At 45.3% G+C, this 20659-nt stretch overlaps 1 protein-coding gene, 1 long non-coding RNA gene and 1 other non-coding gene across 3 annotated transcripts; 1 reads left to right on the top strand and 2 right to left on the bottom strand.

Moving 5' to 3' along the window:
* Window positions 1-1752: 1752 nt before the first annotated feature.
* LOC134556989 (uncharacterized) lies at window positions 1753-7862 on the bottom strand. Its single transcript, XR_010081970.1, has 3 exons — window positions 7713-7862; window positions 5234-5383; window positions 1753-1847 (listed from the first exon to the last, which is right to left on the bottom strand). It is a non-coding gene; the product is annotated as an uncharacterized LOC134556989 (long non-coding RNA).
* On the top strand, window positions 7549-18389 carry WDR5 (WD repeat domain 5). Its single transcript, XM_063409545.1, has 14 exons — window positions 7549-7703; window positions 9225-9415; window positions 10164-10272; window positions 11528-11601; window positions 12512-12601; window positions 13164-13253; window positions 13908-13991; window positions 14813-14868; window positions 15021-15067; window positions 15222-15297; window positions 15629-15662; window positions 16366-16440; window positions 16700-16787; window positions 17274-18389. The coding sequence occupies exons 2-14, from the start codon at window positions 9335-9337 to the stop codon at window positions 17372-17374; spliced, it is 1005 nt and encodes a 334-aa protein (XP_063265615.1). The 5' UTR covers window positions 7549-7703; window positions 9225-9334; the 3' UTR covers window positions 17375-18389.
* A 1334-nt stretch (window positions 18390-19723) lies between these two features.
* On the bottom strand, window positions 19724-19851 carry LOC134557370 (U6atac minor spliceosomal RNA). The gene has a single exon (XR_010082040.1). It is a non-coding gene; the product is annotated as a U6atac minor spliceosomal RNA (small nuclear RNA).
* Window positions 19852-20659: the final 808 nt, after the last annotated feature.

Raw genomic sequence — 20659 nt, forward strand, 5'->3', positions numbered from 1 at the left:
ATCCGTCAAGAAAACCCACAGCCCGATGTAGTTTGCACTGGTTGGTGCATTTCATACCATTGTCAACTGCTGAAAACAACAGAAATTAATCTGATGTATACAATGAAAACAATGTGAATTTTACCAGCACACCACCATAAAAGCATCAACAAACATCAGCACTGTTACAAACACTTCCAAGGAACAGACCCACACAGCACATGTCCTAAAGCAAATCCACAACTGCAAACAGAAGTTAAAACAAAAAAATTCTTATAAGCCAAAATATGACTGAATTGCTGCAGAAAAAAAAATATAATAGAACTCTTGGAAAATAAATGAGGGGAACATTTGAGTGCCAATATGGAATAAGGCAGAGTGAGAGGATTTCTCTGTGGACACGTGTGCCAGCAGAGGCTGCCACGCTGCTGGTTCAGACAGCCACATGCTGATGCCAATTAATAAGTCAGTTTATTGTAACCATAAGGTGAAGGCAGTTTTACTAAAAGACCTTATTTCCAGAAGATTAGCTTTAGAAAAACACAACCGATGGGACTGAAATTTCTCCAGAGGTATGATATAATCAGAAAGATTGTACAGGCTTAAGAGAATTCCATTTAGCCATGCTTGCAGCTGCCTCAGGATGGAATCAAAATTGTGCACATGCCTTAGCCAACCTCCCCTAAAAAAGGGCTTTTTTGGCACTCAGCTTCAAGGCTTGTGCAAATTCAGGAACCAGAAACCTGCTCACAACTCTGTCACTCTTGGAAACATTTACTGAGGTAGCATTTGGTGTACCTGCATCAACAGACACAAAGGTGAGTGTGTAAGACTTGGGCTTCCCTCCTGCCAGGTCACCCTTTTGACCTGACCATCAGGTACCCCAAAATCACCTCCCCACCCTCCAGGCCCAGAGCACATGGTCTCTGCAAGAGCACAAAGCATGCAAGCAGTAAGAAAAAAGTAAATTGTAGGAATTCTTAAGGAGAACCACCACACTTCACTGTGGTGTTCACAAACCTGGTTGCCAAAAAGAGAGGAAATCCCTTTGAAACACCACCTGAACTCTGCCCTGCCCACAAGTGACCTGAAGTCCAGATACCTGGGAGCAGGGGGAAGGACTGGATTTTGAGCACTTTTTGCCATTGTTCTGCTCTAAATTAATTTTCAAGGCAATCTAAAAGACCAAAAGTGTATCAAAGCATTTGAGAGCTGAAGGGAACCAGGGCAGTTCTTCTGTTCCAGGATGAACCTGATCCACCTGGATAACCAGAGCAGGAATTCCTGAATGCCCTAAAACATACACAGACACCAAAGCATGAGCATGACCAAAGAGCCCCTAAATGAAAACTGCTGCAGCTCTAGGCATGGGGGCTGGGAAAATTTGGCAGCTGAAGCTTTCCAAGGGAGGGGGCAGGGAGAAATGGGCTGAGTATTCATTATGAACACTGGGAGAAATGGACCCCATGCACTCAAAAGACTCCTTTTCAGCTAAATCATAATCTGAAAGCTTGGCTTTTAAAAGTGTTTATATTTTAGTTTAAGACTAAGTCCTGCAACAAAAGAAGTGTTGACTGCAATGTAAGACTTGGCAGAGCCACTAGGAACTGAACAGGGGTCTCCTAATGCAAAGTGTTCAGCAACCCCATGAACAGACACAGAGCACAAGAGCAAAGAGAGGAACTGGGGAGTGCAGGCAGAAAGGCAGTGACAAGAGAAGCCAGAGAGCACAAACTCTGTGAGAGCATAAAATTCTCCAAGCTAGAAGAGGACTCACCTCACAGTAAATGTGCACAAGTTCAATATTGGAGTTTGAGCCTCTCTGCAAATCCACTGTCAGGAGCACGATGATGGAGGGTGCATCAAAACTGCAACCCAAAAGGAGTCTCCAATTACACCTTATCCTGCCTTATCTCACCCAGGGTGGGTGGAAGAGAGTTTCATCCCAAATTGTCGTGTTCATTATGCAGCAGGCTGAGCAGGCAAAGCAATTCACGTGGGAAACTGTCCCCAGAGATTTCACCACTATCAGCTTTCAACCTGGAACACAGCAATCACTCACACACCTACCTGTAGGTCTGCAGACTTGTGCTTGAAGAACCCCACTGCATCCTCCAAGGGATTAGGAAAGCAAACATATTTTGGGATCCCTAAAGCCTTCTTTATGCAAGACAGTGAGTTCAGATAATGGTTTAGCCAAACAGGCACAGGCTGACTCAGTTTGAATAAGCCCCTTAGGAGGTACAGTGAAATCAAATCAGAACAATTTAAGCTCAAGTTACCAAAGCCAAAGTAAAAGCACTTCAACCGAGGAGAAGAGAGTCGTAATCTTTAAATTAAATTCTGAACTGATTTTGTCACACAGTTTCATACACAAGATGTAACAGGCTGCCTCTTCTGAGACACCTTAACTCCAGCTTTTCCATAAAACACAAACCTACAGCAGCAGCTTTACTTCCTCCTGCTCCCTAAGCTCAGAGGAGCAACCCAGATTCACCCAAAGCTTCTGAATTGCCCTCTGTGGTCTTTTATGCTGCATCTCTAGCTACCCAATTAGTGCCTTGTTAACGAATACCTGCCATGTATTTATTCCTGGCTGTTGTAATACTTTTAACCTGTAATGCCCAGTGGTACCCACATCCTTCTCAGAAGCTTTGTGCACAGGCTTCAACAAGAAAAATGTTCTTTGTGCAAAACCAGAGTGGTTTTCAGGGCTGTTAAACACTAGCACTTTTTGCCTCTCTGCTCACGGAGTGTTGAGTGTTTTGAAACCAAGAGTGGATGCAAGCAGAAAAGGAGATACTTTGTGGGACAGATCAGTTTTGGGAGAATGGGCCACACTCAGTGCCTTGTGTGACTGCACCCAACAGCATTCAGCAGGAATCAGGGACTGCTGGGAACACCCATTTTTCTGATCTTTGCAATAGGTACTTCCTGCAAGCTTCTGATTTTCACCTGTGCCTGTTCCACCATCAAAACCACAGTTCCCCACTGCAAGGGGAGATTATATGACTCAGATCACTCTGGTGTCAGACAGAAGGGTGTTGAACACAAGGGGATAAATGCTCTTATTACAACAGAGAGTCATCTGTTCCAATGATCATCTTCAGTGTAGTGGCAGGATTTCCTCGATTGAGTAAGTGTTATTCAGTAAGTTAAGGATGACAGGATTAGGGCAGAGGTTTGAAACAATAATTGCAGTTTGTTCTTCTGTAGTACCTTTCATCTGTGGAATTCACAACAATGCAATAATCCTCCTAACAGCTTTTCTAGGTAAGGAAATATTATGACTCCTGTTTTTCAGCTGAGGAAGCTGAGAGGGAATATGATGATGCAGAGAATCATGGGCAGAGGCACAGTTGGGACTCAACATTTCTGACTCATTCTTTGTAGTTCTGAGAGCCTGGACACGCCAGTCAGTGAGTCCACCCTGGCTCCTTGGAATGTCAGTGCCTGCAGGGCTTTTGGATTTTCAGTGCTCCCTCTTCATCTGGAAAAGGGTGAGCAGAGCCCCCAGACTGGGAAGCCAGGAGCCAGGATGCCCCAAAGGCACAGAACTGTGCTGTTTGAAGGGATGACAGGAAAGAATTGAGCAACCCAAGGCCTAAAGGATCTTGTGTTCATCTGCAAAGAGGAGTTCTGATTGTGATCTGAATAGTGGTCTGGAGTCAGCCAATAGCCAGTGCAGGGTCCAGAGTAGATTTAAATAAAGTTCTTCCAGATTGGAAGTTCTCAAACTAGTGAAGTAGAGATGAAGTGCTTCCACTGCAATGGACAGGAAGGGCATGAAGAGCCCACATCTTCTGTCTGACTGTGATGTGTCTTACCAGGATGGAGCAAAGAGCTTTATTTGGAGGAGCTGGAGACTGGGATACAGTGGGCTAAGATTTCTATGTAAGGAAAGAGGCAGAGCAAAGGCCTAAATTGTTGTGAGAGGAAAGGACTCGATCACAGAATTTGGGAATGGAAAAGAAACTGCCCAGCCAACATGGCTACATATCTTAAAAATGTTCCTTTGGAAATTACCTGCATCTGAATGGTTTTGTTGGACATTCAGTGTGATGTGGAGCCCCAGCATCTGCTGTGAACACAGTGGTTTGCACAGGTAAGCAAGGCTGTGAATAGTGTGTGCTATTGAAACCAACAGACACTGGAACATGCCAGACTTCAGCAGGCCAAAGCCCTAAAGGATTCCTCTGTGTTTCCTTACACTTTCCTCCTGCCCTCTCACAAAGACTGGAGAGAATGGCACAGAGATCCTCTAACCAAACAGTAACACCTTCAAACATCTTGATCTGTAAATGACAATGAGCAATAAATAGATTTCACTAAAACTATTTCAGGGGTGTGAGTGAATTGTATTGAACTGTCCTGCTCACCGTGGCTGCAGCCAAAGAACAAAGCTCCTGATTCACAGAAGTGCTGAGAACCTGCTGCTCCAGTTGAAGTGGCTGGGAGAGGCAGGCTGTCATCACGTCTGGCAGTCAGAGCGTGAGTGATTCAGGCTGAGGCTCTCAAATCAGCAGCCTCCTTGCATTAACTTGGCTGGGGCTGGCATTTGGGGCAGTTTGGGCTGAATGATGCCTTACAGCACAAAGCAGGACTAAAACCCTGTGGGAAGTCTGACCTGCTCTTCAAAATCATGTTTCTTACCAGGTCTTTACTAACAAGGGTTTGATACATGCAGTGTTCAATGATCTCACACTGAAATGAGTTCTTCAACTTCTACAGGCCCCTCATGCCTGGACTAAGTGTTTGTACACATCCCTCACTGGGAAGGATGATTCCAATCCTACCTGCTCTCCACTGGCTGAAGATTTCCTAGCTTTAAATGAACAAATGTTGGCAGTGATGCAAGCAAGGCTCAGAGTGTAGTGGGGGAGGTAGAAATATCATCCTGGAAAAGGTTCAGTGTTTGTTTTTAAATCCCAGAAGAAACATATGAACGTGATGTATCTGGGACTTAGGGAAAAAAGAACACCAAAAAACCAAAAAAACAGAGCAGCATGTTAGGAACCACCCAGAAACAGTCAGGGATCAGCTGCTCTTTAGAAGCCTTAAAGATGCAGCAGGTCTCTCCTGAGTTCTTCCTCCCTGTTTCTGGAGCAGAGTGTAACACACAGCGAGTCTGTTCTGCACTTCCTCTGTCTGCTGAGGGGCCCAAGTAAATAAAAATGTGAGCTGAGATTGCTAATTGTGCCAAAACATAAACACGGGCTCACACAGCCTGTAAGCTCCCGGTCTGATTACTCACCACTACAAACGTAAGCACGAGCTGGTTTGCAGCAGGCAGGTCTAAAGAGCAGGTCCAGGCTGTAGTGAACTTCCTGGGAGCTTTTCCACAAACAAGAACGTTCTTTGGATCAGCTCTGCAGCACTAGGTTAGTTCTGCTCTCTGTGCAACCTGGGACAAAATCACACATGTTGGTCACGGCAGGAGCCACAGCCTCAGCTGCTGACACCCTGAAAGGCACCCAAAGGGACCCCAGTAACGCTGGGAGCAGCCGCTTCCTTCCAATCTGAACCATTTTCCTTTCCCTTTCATCACCATGGCAAGCTGCTCTCCCACAAACACCTCGGGCAGGTGTCTTTTCCAGTGCACTTGGCACATCCCCAAATTCAGACTGTTTGGAAGCAAAGGGAATGAAAGATTTGAGGAGGGAGAAGCCTGCCAAGCCCCACGCTTTTCCAGAGTTTGGACAGATGTCACATCCTGCTGATCCCAGCTGTGGAAGCCTGGCCGAGGGAGCAAGAAAGACCCTCACAGATGATTCATAACTATCAAGTGAAATTTAATCCAAATTTTTGTCTTTGCAGAGCCCTGCGGATGTTCTGCAGTCCCAAAGAAATGCCCCTGCTCGTGGTGGTTCTGAAAGCTTCACGCTATCAAAACCCCAGCCTGGCATGGAATCAGGCATTTGGCCAAATGGTGTTTATCATACTTTAAACTAGTTTAAAAAAACATCCAGGACACTTAGAGGCTAAGGGGTTGTTTAGGATTACACTTAATTTGTAGTCAAGGCTGCATTTTTCACGTTCCAGAGAGGTATTATTCAGAGCAGATAAGGATTTTTATACATGCACATATATGTATTTTCTACACATACAGAAATATATTTATATGTGTTTTCTACCTATATAGAAAAAATCAGGCAAAAATTCCCAAAGCAGACACTGAGAGTCAAAATACGAACTTATCTCCAACATGAAATAAACAAAAAACACTCTGCCACAAGAAAGTTCTATAAATAGCATTACACTGCTCATTTGTATTCTGCCATTTTATTTCATATTCCTTGTTTAAAAGACTGAAAACATTAAGCTAAAACCATCTGGAAGAATCAGCACCAGGGATTTAACTGGATTTGTTTCCTAATATTGTTCTGGTGAGTGTGTGTGCAGCTCTTCTAACTCTGTTTTACCTCCCTGAGTTTAGAGGGCAGGACTAATTCTCCACATTTCTGCTGCAGGATTCCAGGCTGGAGGAGAAGGGCCTTGGCTTCACTGTACCATAGGTTTTTTTCATCGTTTCCTTTCTCAACTGCCACTAGAATTTTTGGAAGCGAAATATCTTCCTGTATTAAAGGGCCAATAAATGACACACGTCTCCTTTTCTTCCCTCTTAACTGAAAGCAGACTGCAACGTGTGGGTTCAGAAATAACTCACTGCTCTCCAGGAAAGTGCTTAAACACATGTTTAACTCTAACTGGGCTGTTTGGCCCTCGTGAATTAAACACTTTTCTGAGTCAGGGCTTTTTGTGTGACAATATACTGAGAAACACACCTTGCCTCAGATACCCTCTCACTCAGGAGAGTGTTAAATGGCTCAAACATCAGCATTAGAGAGTCGCAGAACCACTCAGGTTGGAAAAAACCTCCGGGATCATTGGGTCCAACCTTTGATTGATCATCACTTTGTCAATTAAATCACGGTGCTGAGTGCTGTATGCAGTCACTGCTTGAACACCTCCAGGGATGGGGACTCCGCCACCTCCCTGGGCAGCTCCAATGTTTAATGTTTCCCCCCGATCCAACGTTTCACACCACTTTCCATAAGGAAATTCCCCCTGATGTCCAGCCTGAACCTCCCCCGGCACAGCTTGAGGACGACTGCCTGGGAGAAGAGCCCGACCCCCACCTCACAGACTTTATTATGGACATTACACACATTATACACACACTATTACAGGGGTGTGAATCGGCCTGCGCTTCTCACAGCCGCTTTTATCGGTGTGTATCCGCCGGGGCGAGCTGTGGACGCACCCCAACGACACCTAACCCCCCCCGGCCGGGCTCAACGGCCCCGGGCCCGGTGTGTACAGCCCGCTCCCCACACCGGAACCTCCCTCCGCCACGTAGCGAGCGGGGAACGGCAGCGGCCGCCGGGAGGGAAGGAGAGAAAGCAGGGAAAAAGAAGGAAGGGAGGGGAAAGAAGGAGGGGAGGGAAGGGGCGGGCACGGCGCCACGGGGATGGGCCCCGCCCGTGCGCGCACTCGCGCCGCTCTTTTGGCTCTCGGGCCGCGCCGTAGCGCTCCCGGGAGAGAGCGGCATTGTGCGGCCTCCGGCCCGCTCCGCGCAAGCGCCGGCCCGCATTCCCCGCCTGGCGGACCCGGACCCGCCGCCGCCGCCGCCGCGTCCCCCCCCTTCCCCTCCCGCGGCCGCGCTCCTCCCTCGCCGCGGAGGAGGCGGCGGCCGCCCCCCTTTTCCCCGTCCCCATCCCCCGGTAAGTCACCGAGAGGAAGAGCGAGGCGTCTGCTCGTCTCCCGTCCGCTCCTCGCCTCCCGCACCGCCCGCGGCTCTCCCGCACCGCCGTTGCCCGCGCGCGGCGCCGCCGCCTCCCCTCAGGCGGCGCGCGCGGAGCCCGCCCGCTCCCCCGGCCCCTCCGCTCCCCCCGGCCCGGGCCCCCCTCCCTTCCAACCGCGTGGGGACCCCCGGCTTCACCCCCTCCCCAAACCCCGGGGCTGTCGGGGGCCTCCCCCCGGCCATCCCCGCATTCCGGAGCGAGGGCAGGGCCGTTCGCGGCTGCGGTGTTGTCGGTACCGCGTGCGTGGCGGAGGGGGATGCGCCGGGAGCCCCCCCGGACCGGGCACGGAGCAGCCGCCGGGCCCGGGGAGCGGTGCTGCGCTGGTTCGGGGGCGCGCTGCGTGCTGGCCCGAGTTCCCAGATGAGTTCCAGATGAAAAGGCATCAGGATCTGCGTTGGGAAAGTTTTAATGTCTTATCGTGGCCCCCGGATGGCCCGGGGAGTGTCCCTGGCTGGAGATGGTCAGGATGCGATCCTGTGCCATGTGCTCTGGGATGACCCTGCTGGAGCAGAGGAGCCGCTGCTCCCTTCCAGCCTGGCCCCTTCTGGGATTCTGGGATCTCCCCACACCGAGCACAGCCGGCAGGCAACTGGTAGCGCCCTGCTCTGCTCCCTCCCGGGAAGGAGATGCTTGGAATGCCAGCGGATCCTGAGAGCGAACGCTCTCGTTCCCGAATGTGCTGCCACCAGCAAAAGGAGCTGCGATGTTGCAAATGCACTTAGGAGGCAAATCCTGGCGGTGTGAGCTGGGGGTGATTCTGTTCTTGAGCTGAAATGTGCCTGAGCTGCAGTGGAGATTTGTTCCCTCTGCAGCATCGGCCCCGATTACGGAATCCTGGCACTGCACTCCATCAGGTCTTGTTACAGAAAGCGAGTGTGGAGAGGCTGATCCAGGGCTGCTGCCAGTCGGGGAGAAGTCTCGGGTGGAGAAGGGGATGGTTTGATGCTCAGACCTTTCAGCAGGGAAATATGACACCAAAATATTCACATTCTGAGGTGAAAGGAATCTAGTCGGGTCTTAAGCTTTGCAAGTGCTGGTTATTTTTTGTGTTCCTTATCATCTCGTATTCTCTACTTTAATAAATTAAAATAGAAAGGCCTTCCATCTTCCATACAAACTACTGTATTTACCCTTTACTAAATACTTTTTACAAGTGTTTTTGGCTCTGTGATATGAAAACCCTGCCACACCTCAAAGCTCTTGTGCTGTGCCTCTGTTTGGAAAAAGCTTGGAAAAAGCTTTCCCATGAGTGATCAAGGCAGTGGCTTGATTTCTCAGTCTTGCACATAAGTGGGTCTGAAGGCCTAAAATTCTGCTGTGCTGCTCAACAGATAATAAATAGGAGTTTTCATTCTGGTTTCTGCACGTTGACCAATCTCACTCTTGTGCATGCTGAGAATCTTCTTGACAGCTAATGAGAATATTTTGTTTTTCTTCCAGGTTGTCCTTTTAGCGTGGTTCTGCTCTCGGTGGCAAGAGCTGCCTTTTGAAGCAGCACATTCATTCTCCCCTTCAAGCACCCATAAGTCTCATTTGCCAGCTCCAGAACCATGGCAACAGAAGAAAAGAAGCCAGATGCAGAATCCACCAAAACACAATCTACTCCTTCCTCCTCGACCAATCAGAGCAAGGTGTGTGTGGGGCCCCAAAAAATATCCCTGTAAAACCACCAGGAACTACCTGAACACAGCCAGATCAGAACCAGGGATTTGAATTCTCCTGTAAATTAAGATCTTTTCCATGTGGATGATTCTGCTGTTGTCTCATGCTGAGGATTTTATGGGAAAAGTGGATGGAATGCAGCTCTGCTGCAGTGCTAAAAGTGCTCTGATTTTTGGTTTTGGGAAGTTCTCACTAGTGAAATACTTCTTGTCATTTTGATCATGACAAAGGCTGTTTGTTTGTATTCTTGGAATACCTGGAGGTGGCTGGAGAACTGGTGAATCTCTAATTGTGGAGTGGGGAAACAGTTATTGAGGTTCTTTGAAGCCTGGGGATGCTCAAAGGAGGTGTTATTGTCTAACCACGAAGCCTTTTCAAAGGGTAAAAGTGGGGTTTTAGGGGCATGGAGGAGTTTGCCATGGTTTAATTCATGGTCAGGGTGAAAATGTAAACACTTGAAAGCACTGCACAGATCAATATCCAGAGTGTTACTTGCCAGGCACTTTGTGGTTGGGCTGTTGGATCATTCTCACACTGAGAAGGTGTTTGGTTTGTTTGGTTGTTTTTTGAATTTGGAGGGGAATGGGAAGGTGATATAAATGCTGCAATCTCTGTTATTGTGAACATCCACGTGGTCCATTCCTCTGCACTGATTGGAGCTGGCCACTGAGGTCCTAAATTTGGAATTTAACTCACTCACACGTATTTTTCTTACAGCCTGCCCCAGTAAAGCCAAACTATGCTCTCAAGTTCACGTTAGCAGGACACACAAAGGCAGTGTCATCAGTCAAGTTCAGTCCTAATGGAGAGTGGCTTGCCAGCTCCTGTAAGTATTGCTTGCTTTTATCTCATTTCAGACACAAATGTGGGCCTTGGAGAAGGTCTGCAATCTCCATCGTGGAGAGGAGGGATGTCATGTCATGGTTTTTCTTAAAAGAGTGATACCAAAGCTGTCAATCTTTAAAATAATTTGATTGAAGTCCTGTTACTTTGGGTCTTTGGATTGCCAGGAGAGGCCTCACCTGTTCAGCTTTCCTTAGCAAACGGGCAAGAACCAAGGCAGGATTCTTTCCTGTGCAGAGGAAACCCTCGTGCTTTTCTGTATCACTAGAAGCTTAAGCTTTTAAACTGAATTTTATGCACAGTATCTACAGGCAAACCTTTCCTGTGGGAAATAAGGAAGGTGCTGCTGGGCTGCAGAGTTGGATGCACGTGCTCTGTCCTGTGGTGGTTGCAGTCAGAGGCTTTGATTGCCCCAGTGGAGAGCAGAAGATTTTTGTAAATAGTGTTTCTCTGCTTGCCCTCTTAAGTGATAGAACAAGTTCCCTTTCTGTCAGCTTTGGTATTTCATAAGGGTTTTTCTGGTGTTCAGCTTTGCCTTGAGACTGTGCCTCTGTGACTGTCAGTGATCCAGAGAGGATCCATGTGTAAGGAAAGGGCAGTTGGAAATGTTGAATATGACATGAGGGTCACTGGAACATCTTCCAGAGATGGGAATGGCTTGGGGCTTTGACTGAATTGCAAACAGCCTCAATAAAACCATTGCACTGTGCCATATAAATCATTCTTACAGTGTCCCCCTCCCCTCTCCCCTGAACATGTTTTCCAAACTCTGTATCTGGCAAATAGCAACTTTTTCCCCTGGCTTGTTTTGAAAGTTACCATGGATAATATGTTTGGGTTTCTGCAGGCATCCATTCAGCCCAGCTCATGGTGTAATTATTGTTCTTTTTGGGGCAAAAGCCTTTCAAGCATTCCCGTTGACCAGCACTACTTTTACCATTGGCAGTCTAAAACAGAAGTAGAAACCCAAGTTGTGAGGAGAGAAACTAAAGCTGCTGGAGTGTCTCTGCATTCCAGGCAGCTTATGTAACCTCAGCTGCTGCAGAGTGCTGTGTAGGAAGCTGTTCTTCACCAATTCTGTATCACTTCTTCACCAATTCTGTATCACCTTATTCCCTGAGGTCTGCCTGGGCAGGGAGAGCTGCCCAGAGACAGATTAAACTTATTTCCTTTCCCCTGGAAGGGACAGCTCTGGTGGTGCTGTTAATTAACCTCTGAACTGGCACATTCTTTTCCAGCTGCTGACAAACTCATTAAAATTTGGGGAGCGTATGATGGCAAGTTTGAAAAAACAATATCTGGTCATAAGCTGGTAAGTATGAGGTGATTACTGTGGGAATTTAGCTGGGAAGAATTTTGCTTTCTTTTCCTTATTCAGAAGTTGCCATTCTTGGTTAGTTTTACCTGTGTACGAGGTTTGTTCTTCAGTCTTATTTTGTAGTTTTTTGTTTATATAGTCCTGGAATTGCTGGAGTAATATTGAGGCAGGCTGGGAATATGGGTGGAGTGCAGGCTGCTCATGGAACAGCTGAATTCCCAGTGCCCAGCCAGCTTCTTGTGTCCCTGAATTTCAGGAGAACCCACCTCAGACACAGGGCACAGCATTCCTGGGTGAAAATCCTGTGAATGCTAACACTGTGTCTTGTTCCATCTTTCCTTTGTATAAGGAACAAAACACTTGCCTTTTAAGGAGATTGAATTTTTCTTGTGGGTTTGCCTACATAAACACAACACTTACTCATTCTGCAAAGTTCTAAAGAAAACACAAAACTCCCAAGCCCTTTGGTTTTCCTTTTTTTTAAAGTTTTATACATGCTGAAGTTTTATGAGGAAAAATGAAGATTTATCAAAAGAAAAACCACTGGAATCTTTTCCAGCCTTTGGAGACTTGGACTGTAAAGAGCAGCCATTTGTCATGAGGAAAAGCCACTTACTCAGATTAATTTATGAGCATTCTATTTAAGAATTCCAACAAAGGGTTTTGGTGGCCACAGAAAGAACTGTGTGAATGAGCAACTGATGTTCTCAGAGTATGTGGCTCAGCTTAAAATGAACTTGTGCCAGAGGAGCTCTTAACACAGCAAAATCACTGAATTCCTGACTCTCAGTGCTGAATTTTCATTCAAGCTTCAGTGGGAATGTAATCTGCAGTCTGTGTTTTCCACTTTTCTGTGTGGCTGAACAAACAGAGCTGAGAAGAGAATTGTTTTCCTTTGTTTTAGGGGATCTCTGATGTTGCTTGGTCATCAGATTCCAACCTCCTTGTCTCTGCCTCCGATGACAAAACTCTCAAAATATGGGATGTGAGCTCGGTAAGGGCAGGAATTGTTATTTATTTACCTTCATTTTTCTCCAGCATTGGCTTTTTCACTTGTGTTGTGCTTGTAAGAAGCTGGTGAATGGGCTGTGAGGATGAATGAGTTGTGCTGTCTGCTCTTGGAAAGAGTGGGATGCTTGTGGATACCACAAGAAGCCTGAGAGAGCACTAAAGCCTGAATATGGAGATGGAACCACAGCAAAAAGCCTCTCAGATGAAACCTTTTTGTAGCTTCTTATCCCAGCCACGCTTATTTCTGTTTTTTTCCCCCTCATTCTCTCATGACAGAGAGAATTGGATAATTTGGTTGATTTTTGATCAGCAATATTAAATGGTTTGGATCCTCCTGAGCTGCCCAGAGTTTGCACCTTGTCTGCAATCATAATGATTGTATATTTTTTTTTTCTTTCCTGTTTTGTTGCAGCTTGGCCCTCTGCCCATCTAAATCTGGGGTTAGAGATGGTTTCTTTCTGTGCTGCACAGTGATTAACCTTAGTGTGGTCTCTCTGGATGCTTTTATGGTGCTGTGTATTTAACTCTGCTGAATTTTATTTCAGGGTAAGTGCTTAAAGACATTGAAAGGGCACAGTAACTACGTTTTCTGCTGCAATTTCAACCCTCAGTCAAACCTCATCGTTTCTGGCTCAGTGAGTGGTTTTTAATTTTTTTTTCCTTTGTGGGAAGCAAGTACTGCACACTCTGTCACTTGTCACTAAAGGGACAGACAGGTTCTTTAGGGATCCTTGGCAGAATGATGATGGCATTAAATCATAGCTACAATTACAGCTTTATTTTCTTAACAGATTATTATGATTAGTGTAGCACGCTAATTTATGATTAGAATGGCACAGGATTTCTGCAGGCAGGATTGATGTAGTACAATTTATAAGTAGTGATTACAGAATTTTTAGTACAACTTATGGTTTCTAATCACCTGGATTCTGCCTTAGCTAAAGGATGACTTCTAATCACCTCTCCCTCTGCAGATTGGGTCAGATCATGGTTTGAAAACAATATTAAATGAAAGAATATGAATCACACAGCCCATTTGAATTGTGTTTTCCCTCACAAACACAGCCTGTAGTCAGGTGAGCTCTGCATTGCCCCTGCTGTGTTTGCTTGGGGAAAAGCCCTTAATCCATCCTCAGTGTCCTGCATGGAGACAAGGAATTCAGGGAGGTGTTCCCAGCCTGGTGGTTGTGTCCTGAGCTTTCTGGGATGAGATTTCATGCTGTAGCCAAGCTGAATAATGCCTCAATCAGGTGCTTGACTGAACCCCTGGTGCCTCTCTCCCTCTGCAGTTTGACGAAAGCGTGAGGATATGGGATGTGAAAACAGGGAAGTGCCTCAAGACGTTGCCTGCTCACTCTGACCCAGTTTCAGCTGTAAGTCTCTCCTGATCAGTGAACACTAAAATGTTTGTTTTGTTAGCACAGCTCCTCTCCTGCCCCTCTGGTGGGGTGGCTTTGTGCTGTCACCAAGCCCTTACACAGCTTCCAGGCTGGGCTGTGGTTGTTGCCAGTGGGCAGTGGGAGTGAAATGAGTGGTGTGTTCTCTAAGATCAGTGTGGATTTTTGTCCTGGCTGTAAATGTGGATCCTGCAGAGGTGTGCCAGGCATGCCTGAGTGTCATTCTGGGACACAGATTTGTGGCACTTGATGCTCAGAGAGCAACCTGCATTTCTCTTGCTTTTGTGTTGTTCCAAGCCCTTACTGAAATCCAAAGCAGGGCTGTTCCACAGAACACTCTTGTTTTAAATCTCAGTCATTCCATAGGAGAAAGGAGCTTGGAATACAGCGATATTCATTGCAATTAAAGAAAACCAGAAGGTGTTCAACCTTTAATGTCTTTGAAATGAAGAACACTGAAAAAAATCTGAACCTCAGACTTGTTGAATGGTGCTTTTTCTAACATGGTTGTTCTGCCATGTGTAAATCATATTTCACACTTTAAAATGTCTCTTAATAATTCTAAAGAATTTTTATTTAGAGGTAAATAGCAGAAAATTGACCTTAAAACATGAGTGGCTACATAAGAGGTTCTATTCCATGCCCTTAAAATAATCAGGTTCTATCCATGTTTTATTCTGCTGATGTGTTCCATGTCAGACATGGAAAATAAGGCCTTGCAGTGGAGTTTAAACATTTGATCTTTATGTACATGAGTAAAGTTATTAATTTAATACTTAGTATTAATAATATTACAGGTGCATTTTAATCGTGATGGATCCCTGATAGTGTCAAGTAGCTATGATGGACTCTGGTAAGTGGTTATTTCCTGTCTACATCACTCTTTGCACCTTTTGCATTTTAAAAATACTTTAAAAAGAAAAAAAAACCCTTGTACTTGTGATGTTAAAATGTTAATAAAAGACTTCAAACCAAATAATACTGATTTTTGTGTGGTTTTACCAGTCGAATCTGGGATACAGCATCAGGCCAGTGCTTGAAAACACTGATTGGTAAGTAGAAATACTTCTTGTCTGGGCTGTTTTTCACACAGATTTTCTGTGTTTCAGTGAAGCTATTAAAAACAAATGAGTGTCAAAAGAAGCCCTCTGTCAGTGAGACAACACAGCTGTGCACTTTATAACACTGCTTTTAATTTTGCTCTAGATGATGATAACCCTCCTGTGTCCTTTGTGAAGTTCTCACCAAATGGCAAATACATATTAGCTGCAACTTTGGACAAGTAAGTATATTTAAAAAAAAAAAGAGAATAACACACAGATTTGAAATTTGGAGTATCAGATGATGCTTTATTTTGGTTTTTGGCTGTCATAGTAATGATAATACATGACTTTATATATAGTGTTTCCTGTGGAGGAGAATATGAATGCATAGCAGTAAAATTGATATTTTGGGGTTAACTAACCCTGCATTCCAAAGCCAGGCTAAAGTGATCCATGTAGACTTCTGGAACTCTGCTATGCAGGAACATTTTTCAGCTGCTGGGAACTTTTCAGATAGAAAAAAAAACCTCACCCAAGAACTAAAATCTTTGTTTTTCTTTTGTTTTCCAGCACTCTCAAACTTTGGGACTACAGCAAAGGAAAGGTAATTCTTTATATTTATATAGCCTTAACTAAGCTTTTAGGAAAATCGGATTTTACATGTGATTTTTAAACTTGACATATAAGTACTATAGAAAAAAGTGTCAGTACCCCTTTAGTGGAGAGGATATTAGCAGAGCCTGTTGCAACAGGACAAGGGGTGATGGTTTTTAACTAAAAGAGGGTGGATTCAGGTAAGAAAGTTCCCTGGGAGGGTGGGCAGGCCCTGGCACAGGGTGCCCAGAGCAGCTGTGGCTGCCCCTGGATCCCTGGCAGTGCCCAAGGCCAGGCTGGACAGGGCTTGGAGCAGCCTGGGACAGTGGAAGGTGTCCCTGCTCCTGGCAAACCTTTAAAGGTCCCTTCAAACTCAAACTGTTCTGTGATTCTGACTAAAGATGTCTTTGAAAAGAAAAAAAAAAAGAAAATACTTGCCTTCTGCATAGCCCTGAGACATTAAGTACAGCAGTATTTCTGCATTTTTTTCTCTTCATGACCAATAAATTGCCTTTGATCTCTTTCACTGTTATAATGGGACAAATTCAGGGCTTTGTTTTGGGTTTTAGAGCAGAGCTGCCCTCTGCATCCTCCAGATCAGTTGGCAGGGTGGGAAACACAGGCTGATACTTCAGTCTTTTATTCCCAGAGAGTTTGTCCATGACTGAGAAAACTCCCAGCTGCATTAATGTCTTGTGGCTCTTCCCTTCCAGTGCCTGAAGACGTACACAGGACACAAAAATGAGAAGTACTGCATATTTGCCAATTTCTCTGTCACTGGTGGAAAGGTTGGTGTTGATCTGATTATTTATTTTTACCTATGTGCAGTTTTTACTGCTCCTCTCTGTAGATAAAAGAGGATTTGGGGGCTGGAAAACCTCCTTTGGTGGCTGCTGGTTTCTGTGTCTCTCTCTAGGTGGGCTCAGGTTTCCTGACTTTTCCTCCTACTCCCTTTCACATGGCAAAAATGAAATGTTTACTGAGAAATAGCTCTTGGATACGGATCAAAAAGATTGAGATAATTGTGTTTTCTCTCTGCCCCTCCAGTGGATCGTGTCTGGTTCAGAAGACAACCTGGTTTATATCTGGAACCTTCAGACAAAAGAGATTGTACAGAAACTACAAGGACACACAGGTGAGGGAGAGGATTCTGCTTTTATTAATGAAATACCCCTCATATCATCAGGCTTAGCCTGAGCATTTTCTCTCTGATACCAATTTTGACTCTTCAGACTCACCATTTCTTGACTGGCTGAAGCTCAATTGAATCCTTGGAGTTTTGCTCCTTTTTATGAAGGGTTTTTATGAGCATTGAAAATGTTTTATTCTTTGCCTATGAGAACTTTGCCAAAGGAGATTTGCTTGAGCACAGAACTGGTCAAGAAGTTGAATCTAGAGAGTTCTCACCTTCTGAAATGTGTCAAACACTTTGCTACCAAATTCTTTCCTGCTTGTATTTCCTCTCACAGAAGAGTTGTAAGATATTTACAAATAACACATTTAATTCTGCTACGAGGAAATAATAACTTGGCTTAATAAAACACAGTTGCTCATTTTCAGAAATGCCTGCTGTGAACCAGATTTAAATAACTCCATTTTTCTGTCTTTTCTTTTTGCTCAGATGTTGTCATCTCCACAGCTTGTCACCCAACAGAAAACATCATCGCATCAGCGGCACTAGAAAACGACAAAACAATTAAACTGTGGAAGAGTGACTGTTAAATGTTCCAGGATTGCTTTAGAGACTGTCAGGAAAAAAGCAAACAAACAAAAAGTTTTTAAAAAAATCATTAAAAAATAAAAACACCCATAAATCCAGTTTGGCAGGAAACCTGAAGAACATTTGATAAAGTGGTTTCTGTTAGTCTTGGCCCAAAGAAAACATCTTAGCTCAACGTGGTGGGAAAACAAACAAAAAAAAAGATGCAGTGTCTCCTTTTCTTGCCTAATATTTTGGCAGACAAGTGGATGATTCTGATGTCAGGTCAGAAGTCTTGGACACCCCAAAGATACTGTATTTTCTGGTGGCATTGCTTCTGGGCACTGTTGCTGCTTAAAGAAGAGCTGCCAGTCCACTTTGTACCAGTAAGTTAAGTCACAAGCCTAGAGATGTGTGGAATTTTTTTAAAAATATGTCTACTTTTTTTTATTATTATTTTTAATTTTTTTTTTTCAGAATGTAGCTTCTAGTCTCTTGGGAAGTTTCTGTATTGTTTTAAATAGGAGTACTGCATCTTTAAAGGTGCTTCATTTTAAAACACTCAGCTCAAACTTGGTGACCAAATAAAACCATGCAGTTCCAGATTTCCCTCTTCCTGCCCCTGATTTGACTCCTGTGGTGGAATCTCTTACCTTCTGTATAGTTGCTTACCTCTTGTTACGTGTGTTTAATAGATGCTGTTCTAGAGCAAAGTTACAGTTCTTCTGTTAACCATTAAAATGAATCCTGCTTGTAGTTGTTCTCAGCATATTTTAATTTTTTTTTATTATTATTTTGCCTCTTCTGGTTCTAAAGCCAACTCACAGAACACTTGTAAAGTTATTTCAATGTAAAAAGGAACAAACCCAGACTTTTTGTATCTTGGCAATCCATGGTATGAAGCTGTATTGCAAATGGCATGACTCTGTATCTATCTCAGCATTGGTATTTCTTTCCCTTTTTTGTCATATCCATGTGGTATTTACACATCCAGAAAAATACCATGTGCCATAATAAAAAGGTGGGATTTTATGTGTATGTTTGTGGTTAAGAGTGTTCTCGTGTAAAGCGTCTGTGTCCATGGAAGCTTCTCTCAAAAACATTTTTAAGGGGAATTTTCTATTTTCTAGAAACTCCTGTGAGGGAGGATGAGGGGCAGCAGTGTGGAGAAAAAGAGGAACAAACACAAGTCCAAATTTATTTAATGACCGGAAAAGGATTGAGCTGAAGGTGTCCTCAGCAGAAATAACCCCTTCCAGAGAGCTTGAGCCCGAGGGAAACAATTCCTGCTGCCCTTTCCTTGCAGGATGGGCAGGGATCCAGGATTTACCTTGTGCTGGTTAAGAAATGCACAGAGGCACGAGTTTTACTGCACCCAAAGGGTTCTGCTGCAAGGGGATATTTTGCTCCTGGTGCAGCAAAACCTCATTTTTCTGGTATTTATCTCGTGTGCTTGGTAATAACAGAAAATCAATTACAGTCCAGCCCTCTGGAGTGCTGCTCTGAGGCTGCCTCGCTTTGAAACCCTTGGAGAAAAAGAGCTGCAAGACATGAGGCATAGGTTTTCTTTATAAAATATAAAAATAGAGTTCATGTTGAGCTGGCTATTAATAATACCAGTGCCTTTGGAGGTTTTTCATTACCCCCAGGAAGGGACACTGTGTCTAGACTCGGTGTCACTGCTAAAATGATCAACTCATGATTTTTTTTCAGCCTTATTCTTGAAGGCTAGTGAAACTCTTCAATGCAGGATGTGGCTGTGCTGCTTTACAGCATGGAGAAGGTGGAATTTTACTCCAGCAAAGCATTTTTAGTGTTGATTCAGAAATATTTCCTGGCACAGTGCTTCTCATGTGTGTGAGTGGCTTTGCTTGCCCAGCTGTGCTGCCACACAGAGCTGTGGAGAAGGGAGATGGAATTTCTGTTATCACGAGGAAATCTCTTGAACAGGGCTAGAAAAACCCCCTAATGTACAGAATCTGCTGTAAAGCTGCTCTTCATAAAGGTTATGTCTAAATCCTTATTATCCCACCTGGGATTAATGCTGTGGCCTATTGGCATGAGCTCTATTTACCCCTAATTCTGTGCAGCCTGGCATGGCTGTGGAGGCTGGAGGGGCAGGATTAGCTCAAGCACAGCTTGGAAACGAGGATTGTGAGCTGGCTGGAGGGGCTGGAGTAAGGGAGGTGTAACTTTATTTTAGCTATGGGCTGAGTAGCTAGGGTGTATTACAGCATGCTGAGGGAGGGTGAGTTACCGCTGGGGCCACCGACGACTTGTAAGCTGAGGGAAAAGGCGAGCCGGGCGACTAAAAAAGAGGCTGCTGCTTTTGTTTATAGGGTCTCGGCAAAGAAAAAAGGGGGGAAAAAGGAAAAAAAACATGGTTAGATGCCACGAAGTAGGTGGCAGTGCCTTAACCGTATGTGTGTTGTATAGGCCACAAGGGCCTCTTCCATCCTTATCAAGGGGAGTGCTAACCTTCTCTCCTTTCATACAACACGACTGCGTTGTCACACCCAGAGATATTTAAACCTCCAGTAAGCTACAGCTATTTAAGACAGAGTGAGTCATCTTAGCTACAATTTTTCCACTCAGTTTGACACCTCTTTCTAGTCGCCATTAAAAACTCCTACTTTGTATCCAGATTTGCTCTAAAACGCCTAAAAATCTCGATAAAATCGCTAAATGCGCAATTTTTCCGACATTTTTAATATATTCATCAATTCTAACCAATCAGCATGCAGAAGGCGGAGCTTCCTCCCTGCCCCGTGACGCGCGGGGTGCGGCTTTGCTTTGGCCTCGCTGACGGGGACGGGCGCGCCCGGGGTTCGTGGGTTCGAGTCCCGCCCCCGGCGGGGCGGGGAGTGGGGCGGTGCCGCTGGGATGAGCTCACCGCGGGTTGAGCGGCGCACCCGCGGAATTAGCGCAGGGTTTGCGCTTTCCTGCCGGGTATCCCGCGGGTTTGAGCTTTCCTGATGAGTATCCCGCGGTTTGGAGCTTTTCCCGCCGGGTATCCCGCGGGTTGGAGCGCAGCGGGATCGCACCGCGGGCTGTGCTGCTGGAATCTCCCGCAGCCGGAGCAGCGGTGCAGGGGGGAGCCGATTCCCGACGTGTTCCCGCTGCCCCGGAGCTGGTAAATCGCTCCGAGTTCCATCAGCGCTAATGACGAGTTACAGATTCCAGGGAGCGCTGGAAGCGCTTGGGTGGGTTTTTTTCCCCCCCTTTTCTTAAGGCCTTTCTCTTCGGCATCCCAAGGGGATGAAAAGCAGACAAACTCTCTAAATGAGCACAGCAACACCTCAAAGCAG

This window comes from Prinia subflava, chromosome 12, assembly GCF_021018805.1.
Source record: "Prinia subflava isolate CZ2003 ecotype Zambia chromosome 12, Cam_Psub_1.2, whole genome shotgun sequence".
Lineage (NCBI taxonomy): Eukaryota > Metazoa > Chordata > Aves > Passeriformes > Cisticolidae > Prinia > Prinia subflava.

Bases quoted from the DNA above. Each gene is read 5' to 3' on its own strand.
- WDR5 (XM_063409545.1), top strand. From the start codon at position 9,335: ATGGCAACAGAAGAAAAGAAGCCAGATGCAGAATCCACCAAAACACAA. The intron at 14,869-15,020 runs GTAAGTGGTTAT...TGGTTTTACCAG, and splicing joins AGTAGCTATGATGGACTCTG to TCGAATCTGGGATACAGCAT. The intron at 16,441-16,699 runs GTTGGTGTTGAT...CTGCCCCTCCAG, and splicing joins TCTCTGTCACTGGTGGAAAG to TGGATCGTGTCTGGTTCAGA.